The sequence below is a fragment of the Haematobia irritans genome, chromosome 2 (genome assembly GCF_050003625.1).
Source record: "Haematobia irritans isolate KBUSLIRL chromosome 2, ASM5000362v1, whole genome shotgun sequence".
In the NCBI taxonomy this organism is placed as follows: Eukaryota; Metazoa; Arthropoda; class Insecta; order Diptera; family Muscidae; genus Haematobia; species Haematobia irritans.
The window spans coordinates 187,866,373-187,885,082 of NC_134398.1; the positions used below are offsets into that span (position 1 = coordinate 187,866,373).

Here is an 18,710-nt window from a genome sequence, read left to right on the forward strand (position 1 = left end):
GACTACATCGGAAGTGGAACAAATTGGTGGTGGTTTCCGGGATGTGCTTTAAAAGAAATGTTTGTGGAACAACTTCGGTCGATAGTATGTATTAGACTTATAGAAAAATTTTAGTCATTTTTATAAATTTTCGACCAAATTTGGCACACATTGCTAAAATGTCTGTACAAAATTTCAAGTAAATCCAAAATTTTATTTCTATAGAGAATTTTTGCAAAATTTTATTTCTATAGGGAACTTTTGTTACTTCAATTTTCTGTAGAAAAAAAAAATTGCAAAAATTTTCTAAAGTAATAAAATTTCGGAAAAAATTCGATAGAAATATTTTTTTATTTTTTATAGAAATATTTTTTTTTTAATTTTTTATGGAACTAAAATTTTAACGAAATTTTTATATAGAAATAAAATTTTGTCGAAAATGCAAAAAGTCAAACGGCACAGGTTCAAATCCCAGGGGAATGATTCTTTTTTACTTTTTGTCAAAACTTAAATTTTCACTTAAAACTGACTAATTCTGTACTTTCTAAGAGTTGACCAAACGGGCTACATCGTAAGTGGAAAAAATCTATAGGGGATCCGGGAAGCGTTTAACAGAAATGTTTGTGAACTTGTCCAAAAGGACTACATCGGAAGTGGAAAAAATTGGTGGTGGTTTCCGGGGTGCGCTATAAAAGAAATGTTTGTGGAACAACTTCGGTCGGTAGTATGTTTTAGAGTTATAGAAAAATTTGAGTCATTTTTATAAATTTTCGACAAAATTTGGCACACATTGCTAAAATGTCTGTACAAAATTTCAAGTAAATCCAAAATTTTATTTCTATAGAGAATTTTTGCAAAATTTTATTTCTATAGGGAACTTTTGTTACTTCAATTTTCTGTAGAAAAAAAAAATTACAAAAATTTTCTAAAGTAATAAAATTTCGGAAAAATTGAATAGAAATATTTTTTTATTTTTTTATTTTTTATAGAAATATTTTTTTTTTTAATTTTTTATAGAACTAAAATTTTAACGAAATTTTTATATAGAAATAAAATTTTGTTCAAATTCCAGGGGAATGATTCTTTTTTACTTTTTGTCAAAACTTACATTTTCACTTAAAACTGACTAATTCCGTACTTTCTAAGAGTTGACCAAACGGGCTACATCGTAAGTGGAAAAAATCTATAGGGGATCCGGGAATCGTTTAACAGAAATGTTTGTGAATTTGTCCAAAAGGACTACATCGGAAGTGGAAAAAATTGGTGGTGGTTTCCGGGGTGCGCTATAAAAGAAATGTTTGTGGAACAACTTCGGTCGGTAGTATGTTTTAGAGTTATAGAAAAATTTGAGTCATTTTTATAAATTTTCGAAAAAATTTGGCACACATTGCTAAAATGTTGATTGTTTTGTCTGTGTAAAATTTCAAGTAAATCCATTTCCCGTAGGGTGTATATCTGGCGAAAGATATATATGCGAGCTATATCTAAATCTGAACCGATTTCAACCAAATTCGCCATGTATAGTCAGAATGTTAATTATACTCCCTGTGCTGAATTTCACTTACATCGCAGTAAATCTCTGGCTTATGGGGCGATACACGTGCACATCGGGCGAAAGATATATTTGGGAGCTATATCTCAATCTCATTTCTTCCAAAATCAATAGGGTTCTATTCTGACACAAAAACCATACTTGTGGCATATTTGAAGTCGATTGGACTAAAACTGCGACCTAGACTTTGATCAGAAAAATGTGTGTGTTCACAGACAGACGGACGGAGACGGTCAGGCTAGATCGACTCAGGAACCCACCCAGAGCATTATTGCCAAAGACACCATGTGTCTCCTTCGGGGTGTTTCAAATATATGCACTAACTTATAATACTCTGTTAACCAGTATGGCGCAGGGTATATGAAATTCCGCTACCGTGACTCGAAACTGTACAGTAATCCCTCGATTTACGTCGCCTCGGTTTACGTTGTTTCTATTTACGTCGTCGAATTTTTTGTTCCACCAAACTTCGGTTTACGTCGCAATTCGGTTTACGTCGTCGATTTTTTTGCCCACTTTATCAGAAGCGCCTTCCATACGTAAAATAAGTATCAACGATGATGACATCGAAACATTTTTTTTCTGAAATTCTTACCGAATTTAATGAATTACCTTTATTTTTGAAGTTTTTTATTATGTACACGCACATATATACATAAATGGACTTAGGAGTAAGTATGAGCAATTGTTAATTCGGTTTACGTCGTTTCGACTAACGTCGTCAAATTCCGGAACCAATCACGACGTAAATCGAGGGATTACTGTATTGTGTGCTCCATACGCGTTAATAGTCGCCTTAGCCGATTGTACTATGGACGGAGTTGACATAAGAACGTCTAACGAATACTTTAAGACTTTTCATGGCCAAAGAAAAACGAATGCCATTTACGAAATTGTGAACGCCCGTGGACGAAACGAAAGAACATTAGGTTAGGTTAGGTGGCAGCCCGATGTATCAGGCTCACTTAGACTATTCAGTCCATTGTGATACCACATTGTTGAACTTCTCTCTTATCACTGAGTGCTGCTCGATTCCATGTTAAGCTCAATGACAAGGGACCTCCTTTTTATAGCCGAGTCCGAACGGCGTTCCACATTGCAGTGAAACCACTTAGAGAAGCTTTGAAACCCTCAGAAATGTCACCAGCATTACTAAGGTGGGATAATCCACCGCTGAACAACTTGTTGGTGTTCGGTCGAAGCAGCAATCGAACCCACGACCTTGTGTATGCAAGGCGGGCATGCTAACCATTGCACCACGGTGGCTCCCAAGAACATTAAGTTTTGAATTTTTCGTGAACGTTTCCGTTTCATTTTGTTACCGTCCGTTCACGATTTTGGAACATTCATGGCATATATAGGTAAGCCGTTTAAATATCCTTAGGACCGTAGGATTGGGGGTATTCTACCTTTGTCATTTCGTTTGTAACACAACGAAATATTGATGTCAGACATCATAAAGTACATATATTCTGGGTGGTGGTGAAATTCTGAATCGATCTAGCGATGTCCGTCCGTCTGTGGAAATCACGCTAACTTCCAAACGAAAGAAGCTATCGACTTGAAACTTGGCAAAAGTACACCCAGAAAAAAGTGCCTTCGAAACTAAAGGAAAAAATTTTCATCAATATAGTTTATCCATTTTATTTCCATTAAGGTAAATTTTTGTGAAAAATAATAAAATTTACTCGTTTCAGTAAAAAAATCCTAAACTGTAAGCAGTTAGGAATAGTTCATTAACTAGAATAAGGCATGAAATTTTACTCATACTATTTTCTTCGCTGGGTATAAGAATTTACTACTGAAAAAGAAAATTTTATTCACCGATAACAAAGCATTCGTAAAAATAAACAAAAACCGAACTAAAACCAAGTTTCCTCAAAATTAGTAAAATTTCTTATAAAATGATAATTGCGACTTCCTTTATAATAGAAAGTTTTTCATACATACGAACAACACTTGGCATAGAAAAATATTTTAGTTCATTCGTACTAAGAAGTATGCAATCCTTTCAAAACTTAAGGAAACACACTTGTTAGAATATAGGAAATTTTCCTAAATTTCTATTGTCTACCTGTAATCGATACCTGTCATCGTAATCGATGTGTTTGCGCGTGGGTGTAATCGATATATTTGCGCGTCGGTTGTTTTTTTAGTTGGAATCGCGTTGTTTTGGTATACGGAGAGATTGTTAAAAAATAATATGGTAAAATAATATAATAAATAACAAATAAAATATATAAAATATTTGTTATTTTAAATTAGTGAGAAAAATTTTCGTTTTTTTTTAAATAAATCTATTAATGTTCGTGATAGTGTATAAAGAAAGAAAACACCAGCAGAATAACAACCCTTTCATTTGTCTTCATTTTGGAATCTTCAATTATCAGGTAATATTCAGTGACGCTAACCTTTTGCAACAAAAATGTTTTATGATTTTTTATATTTGTAGGTATTGCAATTGTAAAAGGAGGACAAAATCGTTAGGCAGCAACTTATTAAAAGTGAAAAGTACAAGAAGAAGAAAAAGTGCGTTTTACAGTTGATAATATCACACGGAAATTGGAAATAGTGGAATAATAAACTAATATTTCAAAGAGATTCGATGCTGTTGATTCTTAATAAATATATTCAATATATTAATAAAACATGTCTTTTATTGAAGATAAAATTGCTTATAGAAATAAATAAAATTGTATTTAAAAACGAAGGTAAGCAGTTCTAATTATGAAGTAAAAGTTTTACCACAAATGTGTAAGATTTGTCGAAATGAATGAAAAAATTTCAATAAAATCATTCCATATATGAATTCAAATTAGTTAAATTTTTTCATTCTGTAGTATAGTGGTATATAAATATAGGAAAATGTTAACTAATATATGGAATGCATTATTCCTAATTTCTACGAAAATCACATCGTTCAAACAAATAAAAATTTCTTTGGCGCTATACGAAGTTCAACTTTCTTCACAATGAGTTCATTTTAACTTAAAGAAGGGGTCACTTTTTTCTGGGTGTAGTTGTTGTTTATGTAGGTCAGATAGAATTTCGCATAGGTCATATCGGACCACTGTTAAGTATATCCTCCATATAAACCGAACCCCAGATTTTTCTTGCGGAGCAAATTTCATCCGATTGAAATGAAATATCTTGTATAATTATAACTACCTACTGTGACCCAAAAACATGTTTTTAACGCCATTAATTGACAGTACGTATTCAAAAATATAAATTTGGATTTATTATACACCCAAAAAAATATTACCAACATTTTTTCCAATCAACTAATAGTATCAATTAAATTTTTAATTGACGCTGGTGGTCATTTCTGTGATTGAAGAAATTTCAAATTTACGCGAAAAATATTTTGAAAGATAACGGGTTGAAAGATAACGATGAAAATTTCGTTACAAGGAAAAATATTGAAAACATTTTTCGGGGACATCAAAATGTGTCTCATAAAAATCAAATGTATCTATGATTTAATTTAAAAAAAATCAATAATTTTAATTCCTTATCTATTTCGTGTGAATAAAAATCGCCTGTTTATATAACCTTTTAGCTTTATCATACTTTTCAAGAATTTCAATTCAACCTATCTCACATACATTCGTTTTCATTCGTGATATTGGTCTATCGATAGAGTTATTTAATACATGGCTTCATTCACTAATTGATTTATTTTGAAACGAACACAAAAAAAAAAAACAGTAAAATAAAATAGAATGGTTCGACCAATTCATCCAAATCCATGCGTTGATGGTAGATTACACCAAAATTTCCATATGGCTGAGGGTGAGCTGAGTGTGCCTGATAGCAAGCCAAATTTTTTGGCCAAATCAATGCAAATCCAACCTCAATACTTCTGCTCGCCTCAAACCCTACCCTGATGTTTTGAAACCAAAGTGTCGACGGACCACTGATGATTTTAAATCAGTTTTAATCACTCGACCGTAAAACATGGGGATTTTTGCAAGATTGAAATCTCATATGGCCAGGTCCCAACGATTTGCCATCATAGTAGAAGGTGTAACGAATAACACGGATATTGGTGGAAAAGAGTTGTAGCATAGTGAATATAGAGGAGAAATCATAAAAATTAATTTTAATTTTATTAAATATTTAATACCATGTTGCGGTGGTGCGGATCGCGTGATATTGTGTTTGAAAGTGCGTGCATGAATTTTCCTAATTAAATTGAGAGCAGGGTGGAAATATTCCAACATGTTTCCTATTGGCGATGTACAGTGGTGTGGCTTCTTATATAGGAACATTAATATCCCATCAAAAAAATTGGAATATGTTCTAAAGGCACAACTTTAACTTTGTACTTCATTTTAAGTACAAAGAAAGTTATTTAAATTCAATTTTTTTATAACTCGCTGTTTTCATATTTAATTTAAATTTCTATAAAAAATTCAATTTCTATAGAAAATTTCATTGGTATAAATTATGTTAATATTTTATTACTGTAGAAAATTTTGCCAAAATTTTATTTCTATAGAAAATGTTGTCAAAATTTTATTCCTATGGAAGATTTTGTCAAAATTGTATTTCCATGGAAAATTTTGTATCTACAAAAAATTTTGTCAAAATTTTATTTCTATCGAATAATTTGTCAAAATATTATTTCTATAGAAAATTTAGTCAAAATTTTATTGTTATAGAAAATTTTGTCAAAATGTTATTGTTATAGAAAATTTTGTCAAAATTTTATTACTATAGAAAATTTTGCCCACATTTTATTGCTACAAAAAATTTTGTGAAAATTTTATTTCTGTAGAAATTTTGTTCAAATTTTATTTCTATAGAAATTTTTCTCAACAATTTATTTCTATAGAAATTTTTGTTAAAATTCTATTTCTATAGAAACGTTTGGCAAAATTTTATTTCTATAGAAAATTCTGTCAAAATTTTATTTCTGTAGAAAATTTTGTAAAAATTTTATTTCTATAGAAAATGTTGTGAAAATTTTATTTCTATAGAAAATTTTGTGAAAAATTTATTTCTATAAAAAAGTTTATCAAAATTGTCAAACTTTTATTTCTATCGAAAAATTTGTCAAAATTTTATTGTTAAAGAAAATTTTGTAAAAATTTTATTGTTATAGAAAATTTTGTCAAAATTTAATTGTTATAGCAAATTTTGTAAAAATTTTATTGTTATAGAAAATTTTGTCAAAATTTTATTGCTACAAAAAATTTTGTGAAAATTTTATTTCTGTAGAAATTTTGTTCAAATTTTATTTCTATAGAAAATTTTCTCAATATTTTATTTCTATAGAAATTTTTGTTAAAATTCTATTTTATTTCTGTAGAAAATCCTGTCAAAATTTTATTTCTATAGAAAATTCTGTAAAAATTTTATTTCTATAGCAAATTTTGTCAAAATTTTATTTCTATAGAAAACTTTGTCAAAATTTTATTTCTGTAGAAAATTTTGTCAAACTTTCATTTATATAGAAAATTTTGTCAAACTTTTATTTATACAGAAAATTTTCTCAAAATTTTATTTGTATAGAATATTTTGTCAAAATTTTATTTCTATAGAAAAATTTTTCAAAATATTATTTCTATAGCAAATTTTGTCAACAATAGAATATTTTGAAACAATAGAAAATTTTGTCAAAATTATATCGGTATAAATTTTTTTTTGCTATAAAAATTTTTGTTAAATTTGCTAAATTTTTGTCAAATTTTTATTTCTACAGAAAATTTTGTAAAAATTTTATTTCTATAGAAAATTTTGTAAAAATTTTATTTCTATAAAAAAGTTTATCAAAATTTTATCAAAATTGTCAAACTTTTATTTTTATCGAAAAATTTGTTAAAATTTTACTACTATAGAAAATTGTGTCAAAATTTTATTGTTATAGAAAATTTTGTCAAAATTTTATTGTTATAGAAAATTTTGTCAAAATTTTATAGTTATAGAAAATTTTGTCAAAATTTTATTGCTACAAAAAATTTTGTAAAAATTTTATTTCTGTAGAAATTTTGTTCAAATTTTATTTCTATAGAAAATTTTCTCAATATTTTATTTCTATAGAAATTTTTGTTAAAATTCTATTTTATTTCTGTAGAAAATCCTGTCAAAATTTTATTTTTATAGAAAATTCTGTACAAATTTTATTTCTATAGCAAATTTTGTCAAAATGTTATTTCTATAGAAAACTTTGTCAAAATTTTATTTCTGTAGAAAATTTTATCAAACTTTTATTTATATAGAAAATATTCTCAAAATTTTATTTGTATAGAAAATTTTGTCAAAATTTTATTTCTATAGAAAAATTTGTCAAAATTTTATTTCTATAGAAAAATTTGTCCAAATTTTATTTCTATAGCAACAATTTATTTGTATAGCAAATTTTGTCAAAATTATATCGGTATAAATTGTTTTTTTGCTATAAAAAATTTTGTTAAATTTGCTAAATTTTTGTTAAAATTTTATTTCTACAGAAAATATTGCTAATTTTTTTTTGTTGATTAGAAAATTTGATCAAAAGTTTATCGGGGAGCCGCCATGGTGCAATGGTTAGCATGCCCGCCTTGCATACACAGGGTCGTGGGTTCGATTCCTGTTTCGACCGAACACCAAAAAGTTTTTCAGCGGTGGATTATCCCACCTCAGTAAGGCTGGTGGCATTTCTGAGGGTTTCAAAGCTTCTCTAAGTGATTTCACTGCAATGTGGAACGCCGTTCGGACTCGGCTATAAAAAGGAGGTCCCTTGTCATTGAGCTTAACATCGAATCGGGCAGCACTCAGTGACAAGAGAGAAGTTCACCAATGTGGTATCATAATGGACTGAATAGTCTAAGTGAGCCTGATACATCGGGCTGCCACCTAACCTAACCTATGGGGTTATATCAAAATATGGACCCCTACGCACCATATTTGACGTGCTTATGTGTAGTCAAAAATATTGAATTTCACACATATCGGATAACAATTGCGGTGTCTAGAATCCCATGAAGTCAAATCCGGAGAACGGGATCCAAAATCGCTCTAGATTTTGAGTTTAAGGCAAATCTGATAAAAATTCTGAAGTCTAGACGATCAATACCCCAAATCGGGCGGTCGGTTTGCATGGGGGGCTATATAAAAATCTCTGGACCCATATAGCCAATTTTCGAACTTGATCTGCCTGCAGACCAAGGACGAATTTTTGCAAAATTTCATCACGATAGCTTCATTATTGAAAACTGTTGCGTTACAGTACAATTAGGGATATAAACTAAATTAAGCGTTGAGGAAGGCATATAATGGAAATATACAACACAATTATTGCTATAGTATATACAGTCATTATTATAAAATAAAATAATAAAAATTTTTATAAATAGAATGTTGCATGCAATTTATAATGAAATTGAAATAAATTTTCATCATGAAAAATAATTTCTAAGTCCATAATAGAAAATAAAACTTCGGTGTATTGTTCATTAATCTATCTGGTCCTACGCTTCTAAAGAATAATGCAGCGCTTGTGGATATTTATTATAAGTTTCATGATAACAAATACGGTAAATATCTATTAAATAAATATGCGTATAATTAAAAAAAAAAAAAAATCTTTAAGGAACAATTGATATTCCATGTTGTGCAGATATCACAAATACATTTATGAAATTTATTTTTATTTATGTTCTTTGTTTTTATTTTTTTTTTTTTTGTAGGTACTTTCGTTTGACATTTCCATGAGAAATTTACAATGTGTATCAGATGATCCGGAATTTTCTAGATTTGATTTGTGCGAATTCAATCCGATTGGTAGAAAAGTGAATATACTGATAAAACTGCTCAAGATACCTCTTACGAATGGTCTTATCACTTCGAAAATTATCTACACCAAATCTCGTAATACGCCACTCGTAAATGGTACATGGGATGTCTGTGATTTCCTAAAGAATACAAAACGTGGCTATGTTATGGCACGTATGTATGGCTATATCTCCTCCAATACAAATATTAATCACACTTGTCCATTTAATGTAAGTAGTTTTAAACAACATAGGACTACACAGAAACGAAAAGTATTTTCTTTTATTGACCCAATTAAGTTTTAATCAGAACTTAAACAAAAAATTTTGAAGTGTCTTAAATAAGAGTCCAAGAGTGAAATGCACGTTAATTCACTGAAAAAAAATCCATAGTTCAACTAACGCTAAATTGAACTTATTTTTATTGTAAAAAAAATATTTCTATGTAGTTAAATTTTATTATTTTTATACCCACCACCATAGAATGGTGACGGGGATATAATAAGTTTGTCATTCCGTTTGTAACACATCGAAATATCGATTTCCGACTATATAAAGTATATATATTCTTGATCAGGGAGAAATTATAAGACGATATACACTGAAAAACTATGGTCGTGAGACCAAAGATTTCATTCATTCCCTTAATCTTTGGCCTCACGAATGCAAATTTTGCTTAACATAGAAGACGCATTTCTCTAATATAAAGTTTTTTTCCTTGTCCAAAAGCCGATAAACTTTTCAATGAAGACGTATTGTCCTTATAATTAAGTGATTTGACTTAAAAATGGGTATCATAACATGAAAGCAAAAAATTATGGGCCAAGGTCAACTTGACTTTAATAATTCAGAAAAATTCTTTAAAATGAAAGAAATTGTCTTTAAATTTGTTCTATTTTTGCATCTTGACTACAAAGCAAAAAATCATTCAAAAATAGGACATGTTTTTCAACACTTTATTTTAAAGATGTTTTTTACTTGAAACATAGCTAAATAGCTACTGGAAGTCGAGTCTGAATTTGGAAAATAAAGTTGTCGTCAAATCGCTTTTAAAGGACTTTGAGAGCATATGAAGAAAAAACAAGTATGTTCGGCCGTAAGTTCGGCCAGGCCGAAGCTTATGTACCCTCCACCATGGATTGCGTAGAAACTTCTTCTAAACACTGCCATCCACAATCGAATTACTTAAGTTGCTGTAGCGCTTGCCGATGACAAGGTATCTTAAAACCTCCTAACACCGTCTTCTAATGTGTATGTAAGTCCATACGTGGTTATATTAAATCAAAAAAGATCGATCCAATACGTATATAATTCAGTTTTACAAAATTTTCTATAGACATAAAAAAATTTTAACAAAATTTTCGATAGAAATAAAATTTTCACAAAATCTTCTACAGAAAGAAAATTTTGATAAAATTTTCTACAGAAATAAAATTTTAACAAACTTTTCTATAGAAATAAAATGTTAACAACATTTTCTATAGAAATAAAATTTTGACTAAATTTTCTATAGAAATAAAATTTTGACAAGATTTTCTATAGAAAAAAAAAAATTTTACAAAAATTTTCTATAGAAATAAAATTTTGACAACATTTTCTATAGAAGTAAAATTTGGAGAAAATTTTCTATTGAAATAAAATTTTGACTAAATTTTCTATAGAAATAAAATTTTGACAAGATTTTCTACAGAAATAAAATTTTAACAAAAATTGTCTATAGAAATAAATATTTTACAAAATTTTCTATAGAAATAAAATTTTGGTAGATTATTTGTGGCTCTAGTGGCAACCATGATTATGAACCGATATCATATGCTGACACCACGTACCAAATTTCAGCCGGATCGGATGAAATTTGCTTCTCTTAGAGGCTCCGCAAGCCAAATCTGGGGATCGATTTATATGGGGGCTATATATAATTATGGACCGATATGGACCAATTCCTGCATGGTTGTTGAATACCATATACTAACACCACGTACCAAATTTCAACCGGATCGGATGAATTTTGCTCCTCTAAGAGGCTCCGCAAGCCAAATCGGGGGATCGGTTTATATGGGGGCTATATGTAATTATGGACCGATATGGACATATTTCTGCACGGTTGTTAGATACCATATACTAACATCATGTACCAAATTTCAGCCGGATCGGATGAAATTTACTTCTCTTAGAGCAATCGCAAGCCAAATTTGGGGGTCCGTTTATATGGGGGCTATACGTAAAAGTGGACCGATATGGACCAATTTTTGCATGGTTATTAGAGACCATATACTAACGCCATGTACCAAATTTCAGCCGGATCGGATGAAATTTGCTTCTCTTAGAGCAATCGCAAGCCAAATTTGGTGGGCCCATTTATATGGGGGCTATACGTAAAAGTGGACCGATATGGCCCATTTGCAATACCATCCGACCTACATCAATAACAACTACACGCAAAAAAATAATTCTTTCCTCCCAAACGAAATTTTAGACAAACAAAGTTCGTTTCTCATTTGCTTTTCGCTGTAAGGAAGTATATTTAGAAGAAAAGTATATACTGTTTGTGATAAACGTTTATTCAGTGGTTGCTACGTCCGACTTGCATGCCAAGGGTCGTGGGTTCGATCCCTGCTTCGACCAAAGTTTTTTTTGTTTTTTTTTTTACATATATGTATATTCCAGATATGTTCGGAAGATTCCGAAAAAATGTTCAACATTACATTGTAGTATATTAAATTTTGAACTGTAAAATGTGTCTTATTAAAGACCAAAAGTCAGAAAAGAACAGTGTTTGATATAAACGAAATGGACTGTGTTGTTGTTTCAAAAATAACTTTTTTTATTGAAAAAATAAAAATTTTGTAACAAACGAATTTTTTGGTGATAAAAGTTAAAAATTTTCGAAGCAATTCAAAAAACTCTAACACAAGAAAAACGTTTTCGGTACACGTTTTCCAAACGTTTTTTTTTTCTTTGCGTGTATTTGTGCCAAGTTTCAAGTCGATAGCTTGTTTCGTTAGGAAGTTAGCGTGATTTCAACAGACGGATGGACGGACGGACGGACATGCTCAGATCGACTCAGAATTTCACAACGACCCAGAATATATATACTTTATGGGGTCTTAGAGCAATATTTCGATGTGTTACAAACGGAATGACATAGTTAATATACCCCTATCCTATGGTGGAGGGTATAAAAAGCTGACTAGAAGTAAGTACACAAAACCCAAATTTAGAAAGAATTGTGTCTTAAAAGTATCCTTACTTGTATTCTTTGCTTCTTTGGCTGGGAATCAATACCAAAATTGTTAAAGTAAAGACAAAATCTTTGGAAGCGGGCATGCTTTTTTTATACCCACCACCATAAAATGGTGACGTTTGTTTGTCATTCCGTTTGTAACACATCGAAATATAGATTTCCGACTATATAAAGTATATATATTCTTGATCAGGGAGAAATTCTAAGGCGATATAAGCATGTCCGTCTGTCTGTCTGTCTGTTGTAATCACGCTACAGCCTTCAATAATGGCGCTATCGTCCCGAAATTTGGCACAGATTAGTTTTTTGTTTGCAGGCAGGTCAAGTTCGAAGATGGGCTATATCGGTCCAAGTTTTGATATAGTCCCCTTATAAACCGACCTCCCGATTTGGGGTCTTGGGCCTATAAAAACCGTAGTTTTTATCAGATTTGCCTGAAACTGGAAATCTAGAGGTATTTTGGGACCATAAAGAGGTGTGTCGGTGTATATGGGGGCTATACCAAAACATAGACCGATAGGCACAATTTGCTACTCACATATTTGTGATCTTAAAATACCTCCAGATTTTCAATTTCAAACAAATCGGCCAGAAAATATAGTCCTAGACGCCCAAGAAGTAAAAATCGAGAGATCAGTCTATATGGGGGTTATACCAAAAAACGGACCGATATACCTCAATTTCGGCACTCTTATTTGTGGTCTAAAAATATCTCTAGATTTCGAATTTCAGGCAAATCATGTAATAAATACAGTTTATTGTAGCTCAAGAATTTCAGGCAAAGCGGCTGGTAAATATAGTTTCTAGAAGCCCAAGAAGCAAAATGGGAGATCGGTCTATATGGGGGCTATACCAAAAAATGGACCGATGGGCACCATTTTCGTCACACCTTTTTATGGTCCCAAAAGAACTGTAGATTTTCAATTTCAGACAAATCGGATAGAAAATACTGTTTCTAGACGCCTAAGAAACAAAATCGGGAGATCGGTCTATATGGGGGCTATACAAAAACATGGACCGCCCATGTTTTTGGGCGATCTCCCGGCTTTATTTCTTGGGCTTCTAGAATCCGTAGTTTTTATCCGATTTGCTGGAAATTAGTAATCTATAATAACATTTTAGACAAACGAAATTTCTTTTTCTTATAAAGTGTTTTCGTTTATACAACGATTGTCTCTAAAATTTGTGTCAAAAGAAAACTTTGCTTGTCCAAAATTACGTTTCAAACTGAAAGTAAAAGTTCCAGATTTTTCTCATCGTATTTAAATAAACGCAGAAAAATCTACAGATTTAAGATTTTAAATTAAGGCGTAATTTCAACATATACACGATATGTTTATATTTTCTCTAAAACTCAAACAAAATTGGTTCTCATATATCCAGAATCTTATCTGGTCTTCATAGGTAGAATCTTCAAAGTTTGTCTTCGGGAGCTGGCTCGTTTGGGAAAAGATTTGTCATCAAACTCCCTACAATTCTATATATTATCAAGTAACCCACTACGAGGAAGAGCTTTCATAGTAAACTATTATACTTGATTCATGGTGGTGGGTCTTTAAAATTCGGCCCGGCCGAATTTACTGCTGTATATACTTGTTCAGTGTATGCATGTCCGTCTGTTTGTCTATTGTAATCACGCTACAACCTTCAATAATGGCGCTATCGTGCTAAAATTTGGCATAGATTCGTTTTTTATGTTTGCAGGCAGATCAAGTTTGATATAGTCCCCATATAAACCGACCTCCCGATTTAGGGTCTTTGACTTATAAAAACCGTAGTTTTTATCCAATTTGCCTGAAATTGGAAATCTAGAGGTATTTTAGGACCATCTGAAAGTGTACCGAAAATAGTGCCTATAGGTCCATGTTTTGGTATAGCCTCCATATGGACCGATTTCCCGATTTTGCTTTTTGGGCGTCTAGAAAGTGTATTTTCTATCCGATTTGCCTGAAATTGAAAATCTAGAGGAATTCTAAGACCAAAAATTGGTGTGTCGAAAATGGGGGTATCGGTCCATGTTTTGGTATAGCCCCCATACAGACCGATCTCCCGATTTTACTTCTTGGGCGTTTAGAAACTGTATTTTCTATCCGATTTGCCTGAAGTTAGAAATCTAGAGGTATTTTAGGACCATCGAAAAGTGTACCGAAAATGGTGCCTATCGGTCCGTGTTTTGGTATAGTCACCATGTGAACCGATTTCCCGATTTTACTTCTTGGCCGTCTAGAAGGCGTATTTTCTATCCGATTTGCCTGAAATTGAAAATCAAGAGGTATTTTAGGACCACAAAGTGGTGTGTCGAAAATGGGGGTATCGGTCCATGTTTTGGTATAGCCCCCATACAGACCTATCTCCCGATTTTACTTCTTGGGCTTCTAGAACCCGTAGTTTTTATCCAATTTGCAGAAATTAGAAATCTAGAGGTATTTTAGGACCATAAAGAGGTGTATCGAAAATGGTCCGTATCGGTCCATGTTTTTGTATAGCCCCCATATAGACTGATCTCCCGATTTTACTCCTTGGGCTTGTAGAATTCGTAGTTTTTACCCATTTTTTTTGAAATTTGAATTCCTTAGAAAATTACGTTGTGCCAACTTCGTGTAAGATCGGTTGATAAATAAGGGCGATAAATATATACGAGAGCTATATCTAAATTTGTATCGATTTCGATGAAATTTTGCACACTTAAAGGGTGGAAAATTAGATTATTTATCGCTGATCGGTTAGTAAATGAGCGCAATCTGACTCTTTTTATCAAAATCGAGCGATACGTATATATGGGAGCTATATCTAAATTTGATCCGATTTTGTTCCAAATTCAATAGCAATCGTCTTTGTGCCAAAACAACGCCACATATGGACAGACGGACGGACACCAAGGGCTAGATTGACTCAGGAGCTGATTCTGAGTCGATCGGTATATATTTTATGATGTCTAAAATCAATATTTCTCGTAGGCACATTTTTTTTGGCAGATCAAAGTTATTAAACTCTCATCACTATGTGGTTTAGGGTATACAAATTTCGATGAATATCCTTAGCCACTTAAATTTTTATATGAAGAACTTATTTTGCGCGAATTCGAATTCGCGACCACCCCTCAAAATATTAAAATTTTAATGAAAATCTTATATACAAATACAAATTTTTATATAAAAAGATTAATTTCACCATATCTAATTAAATATGAGCCTAGAACAAAAACGAGGTTAGTTTGTTACCACCCCCATCAAATCAAAATTTTAACGAAAATCCTCGAAAAATTTAAAATTTTATATGAGAAACTTATTTTGGCCATATCTCTTAGAGCGAAAGAACTTTAATACGTGGCCACCCTCAAAAATCTAAATTTCGATGAAAATCTTCGAAAAATTAAAATTTTTATACAAAAAAAAAAATTTTTTTGACAATAAAACTTATTATCTCCTTAACAACAAATCAAAATTTTTATGAAAATTCGCAAAAAAATAAAATTTTTGACCACCCACCAAAAAGTGAAATTTCTATGAAAATCCTCATCAAATTCAAATTTGTATATGAAAAACTTATTTTGACCGTATCTCATTAAATATTAATCCTGGAGTAAGGAGGACGTCGCCCAAAAGATTGAAAATTTATTGGAAATTTTCAAAAAAAATCACTAGGTTTTTTCAAAAGAAATTGATTTGTAGCAATTGTACCACGACACTCAAAAAAAAGTTTACTTAGATCCAAAGATTTTGACTTTCCTTTAAGGATTTTGGTATTGATTCTGGTCTTTTTAAAATAAGGAAATTTGTTTGCGACCTATCTGGCTTTAAATCTAGGATCTATAAAATGAAAATCAGGATACAAATCTCATTTATCGAATCTTCATTCTATTTTGCCGGTATATTAATAAAGTTATTCACGTACAAACAAATGCCAGTTTAAAAATCCAAATTATGACGGATACTTCGAACTAAAAAAAATATTTTCTTAATTCTAAAAAAAAAAAACTTTAAACGAAAGATGCTAAATCCTTAAAATAAGTTTTAGCCTATATTTGAAGCGTTCTTATCTAAAATCTAAAGATTCAATATTTCAGTTAATTTAAGGACTATTTCTTTTAATTAAAAATGTGCTTATTTACTTTAAGGAAAATTTGCCTTAGTTTAAAGACATGCAACTTTAACGAAGGGACGCAAATTTTCAAAATGTCTGTCCTAAATTTGATGAAGAAATTTTTGAAGCAAAGATTATAAACATTCTTTTAATTAAAATTTCATTATTTTAAAGTTGTCTTCCAAGAAATCAGGAAAAAAATATAAAACGATTTTCGATGATTAATAGCTGTTTTCGTTCTCTAATCCCTAAGTATAAAAGGCAACTTTCGTAGTCTCCATTTTCATGAAATATTTTTATAAAATTTTCAATTCGCATTAAATTAAATTTTTTTAGTTTACTATACGAGATTTATTAATATTCTTATTAATTTGTAATTTCAGCATGACCTATACATTAGGAACCTTACATTATACGGAAAGAAACCATTTATACCCGTTCCAAAAGGCGATTACATTGTGAACATTACTCTCAGTAATGGCGGGCGTAAACGATTTACAATAAGTTTCGTGGCATTAAATTATTAATTTATTTAAAACTTATATTTAAAATATTGAATGCCTAACATAGGTTTTGTTAGCTATTTTTTTTAGAGAAAAAAACATCCTGTAACAAAAACAGCAAAAATATTATTAATTTGTATGGATTTCATTACTAATAAAAAGTGCTAAAATTTCGTAATTAATTCGTTATATTTTGAGATTTTTTTTTCAAAAGAAATAATTTAAAATATTCTAATACTAGGGAACTTTTTCATAATATGGAAACAAAGTATCGAAGAATAAATATACAGCTCAAATTTTGGGTTTCTCTTCTTTCCCCAGAAGCGAAATCAGCCTTAATAAATACTCAATAAATGTTGTTTTAATTTAAAGATAGACTTCTTAGATATTATCTAAATGGCAACACTGGTTCAAACAGCTGGAATTTTAACAAAGTGTTTTACAGAAATAAAATTTTGACAAAATTTTTCATAGAGATAAAATTTTTACATAATTTTCTATAGAAATAAAATGTTGACAACATCTTTTACAGAAAAAAATTGACAACATTTTCTATAGAAATAAAGTAAATTAAATTTAGTCAAAATTTTATTTCTATAGAAAATTTAGTCAAAATTTAATTTCTAAAGAAAATTTTGCCAAAATTTTATTTCTAAAGAAAATTTTGTCAAAATTTAATGTCTATAGAAATTTTTTCAAAATTCCATTTCTGTAGAATATTTTTTCAATATTTTATTGCTAAAGAAAATTTTGTCAATACTTTATTTCTATAGAATTTTGGAATTTTGACAAAATGTTTTACGGAAATAAAATTTTGAAAAAAAAATTTCATAGAGATACAATTTTTACATAATTTTCTGTAGAAATAAAATTTTGACATAATTTTCTATAGAAATAAAATTTTGACAAATCTTTTACAGAAAATAGTTGACAACATTTTCAATAGAATTAAAGTATTGAAATTTTTTCAAAATTCCATTTCTGTAGAATATTTTTTCAATATTTTATTGCTAAAGAAAATTTTGTCAATACTTTATTTCTATAGAATTTTGGAATTTTGACAAAATTTTTCATAGAGATAAAATTTTTACATAATTTTCTATAGAAATAAAATTTTGACATAATTTTCTATAGAAATAAAATTTTGACAAATCTTTTACAGAAAATAGTTGACAACATTTTCTATAGAATTAAAGTATTGACAAAATTTTCTTTAGGCAAAATTTTGTTTAGAAATAAAATTTGGACTAAATTTTCTATAGAAATTAAATTTAGAAAAAAATTTCTATAGGAATAAAGTTTTGACAAAGCTTTCCATAGAACCAAAATTTTGACAAATTTTTAATTGAAATAAAATTTGAGAACATTTTCTATAGAAGTATTTTCTATAGAAGTAAAATTTTGAAAAATTTTCCATAGAAATAAAATTTTTACATAATTTTCTAAAGAAATAAAATTTTGTATAGAAATAAAATTTTGGCAAAAACGACTATAAATATTTTATTGCTAAAGAAAATTTTGTCAATACTTTATTTCTATAGAATTTTGGAATTTTGACAAAATGTTTTACAGAAATAAAATTTTGAAAA

General features: G+C 29.9%; 1 protein-coding gene and 1 long non-coding RNA gene across 2 annotated transcripts; both read left to right on the top strand.

The window, feature by feature from the left end:
- The first annotated feature begins 3,727 nt into the window (after nt 1-3,727).
- Nucleotides 3,728-4,179, top strand: LOC142225526 (uncharacterized). Its single transcript, XR_012719307.1, has 2 exons — nt 3,728-3,921; nt 3,984-4,179. It is a non-coding gene; the product is annotated as an uncharacterized LOC142225526 (long non-coding RNA).
- A 5,037-nt stretch (nt 4,180-9,216) lies between these two features.
- Nucleotides 9,217-17,196, top strand: LOC142224414 (uncharacterized). The gene is made up of 2 exons (XM_075294187.1): nt 9,217-9,522; nt 17,002-17,196. The coding sequence occupies exons 1-2, from the start codon at nt 9,229-9,231 to the stop codon at nt 17,143-17,145; spliced, it is 438 nt and encodes a 145-aa protein (XP_075150302.1). The 5' UTR covers nt 9,217-9,228; the 3' UTR covers nt 17,146-17,196.
- Nucleotides 17,197-18,710: the final 1,514 nt, after the last annotated feature.

What these genes read in the sequence shown, in the direction of transcription:
- LOC142224414 (XM_075294187.1), top strand. Translation starts at nt 9,229, where the DNA reads ATGAGAAATTTACAATGTGTATCAGATGATCCGGAATTTTCTAGATTT. An exon ending in ATCACACTTGTCCATTTAAT is followed by an intron (nt 9,523 to 17,001) that starts GTAAGTAGTTTT and finishes TTGTAATTTCAG; the next exon opens with CATGACCTATACATTAGGAA.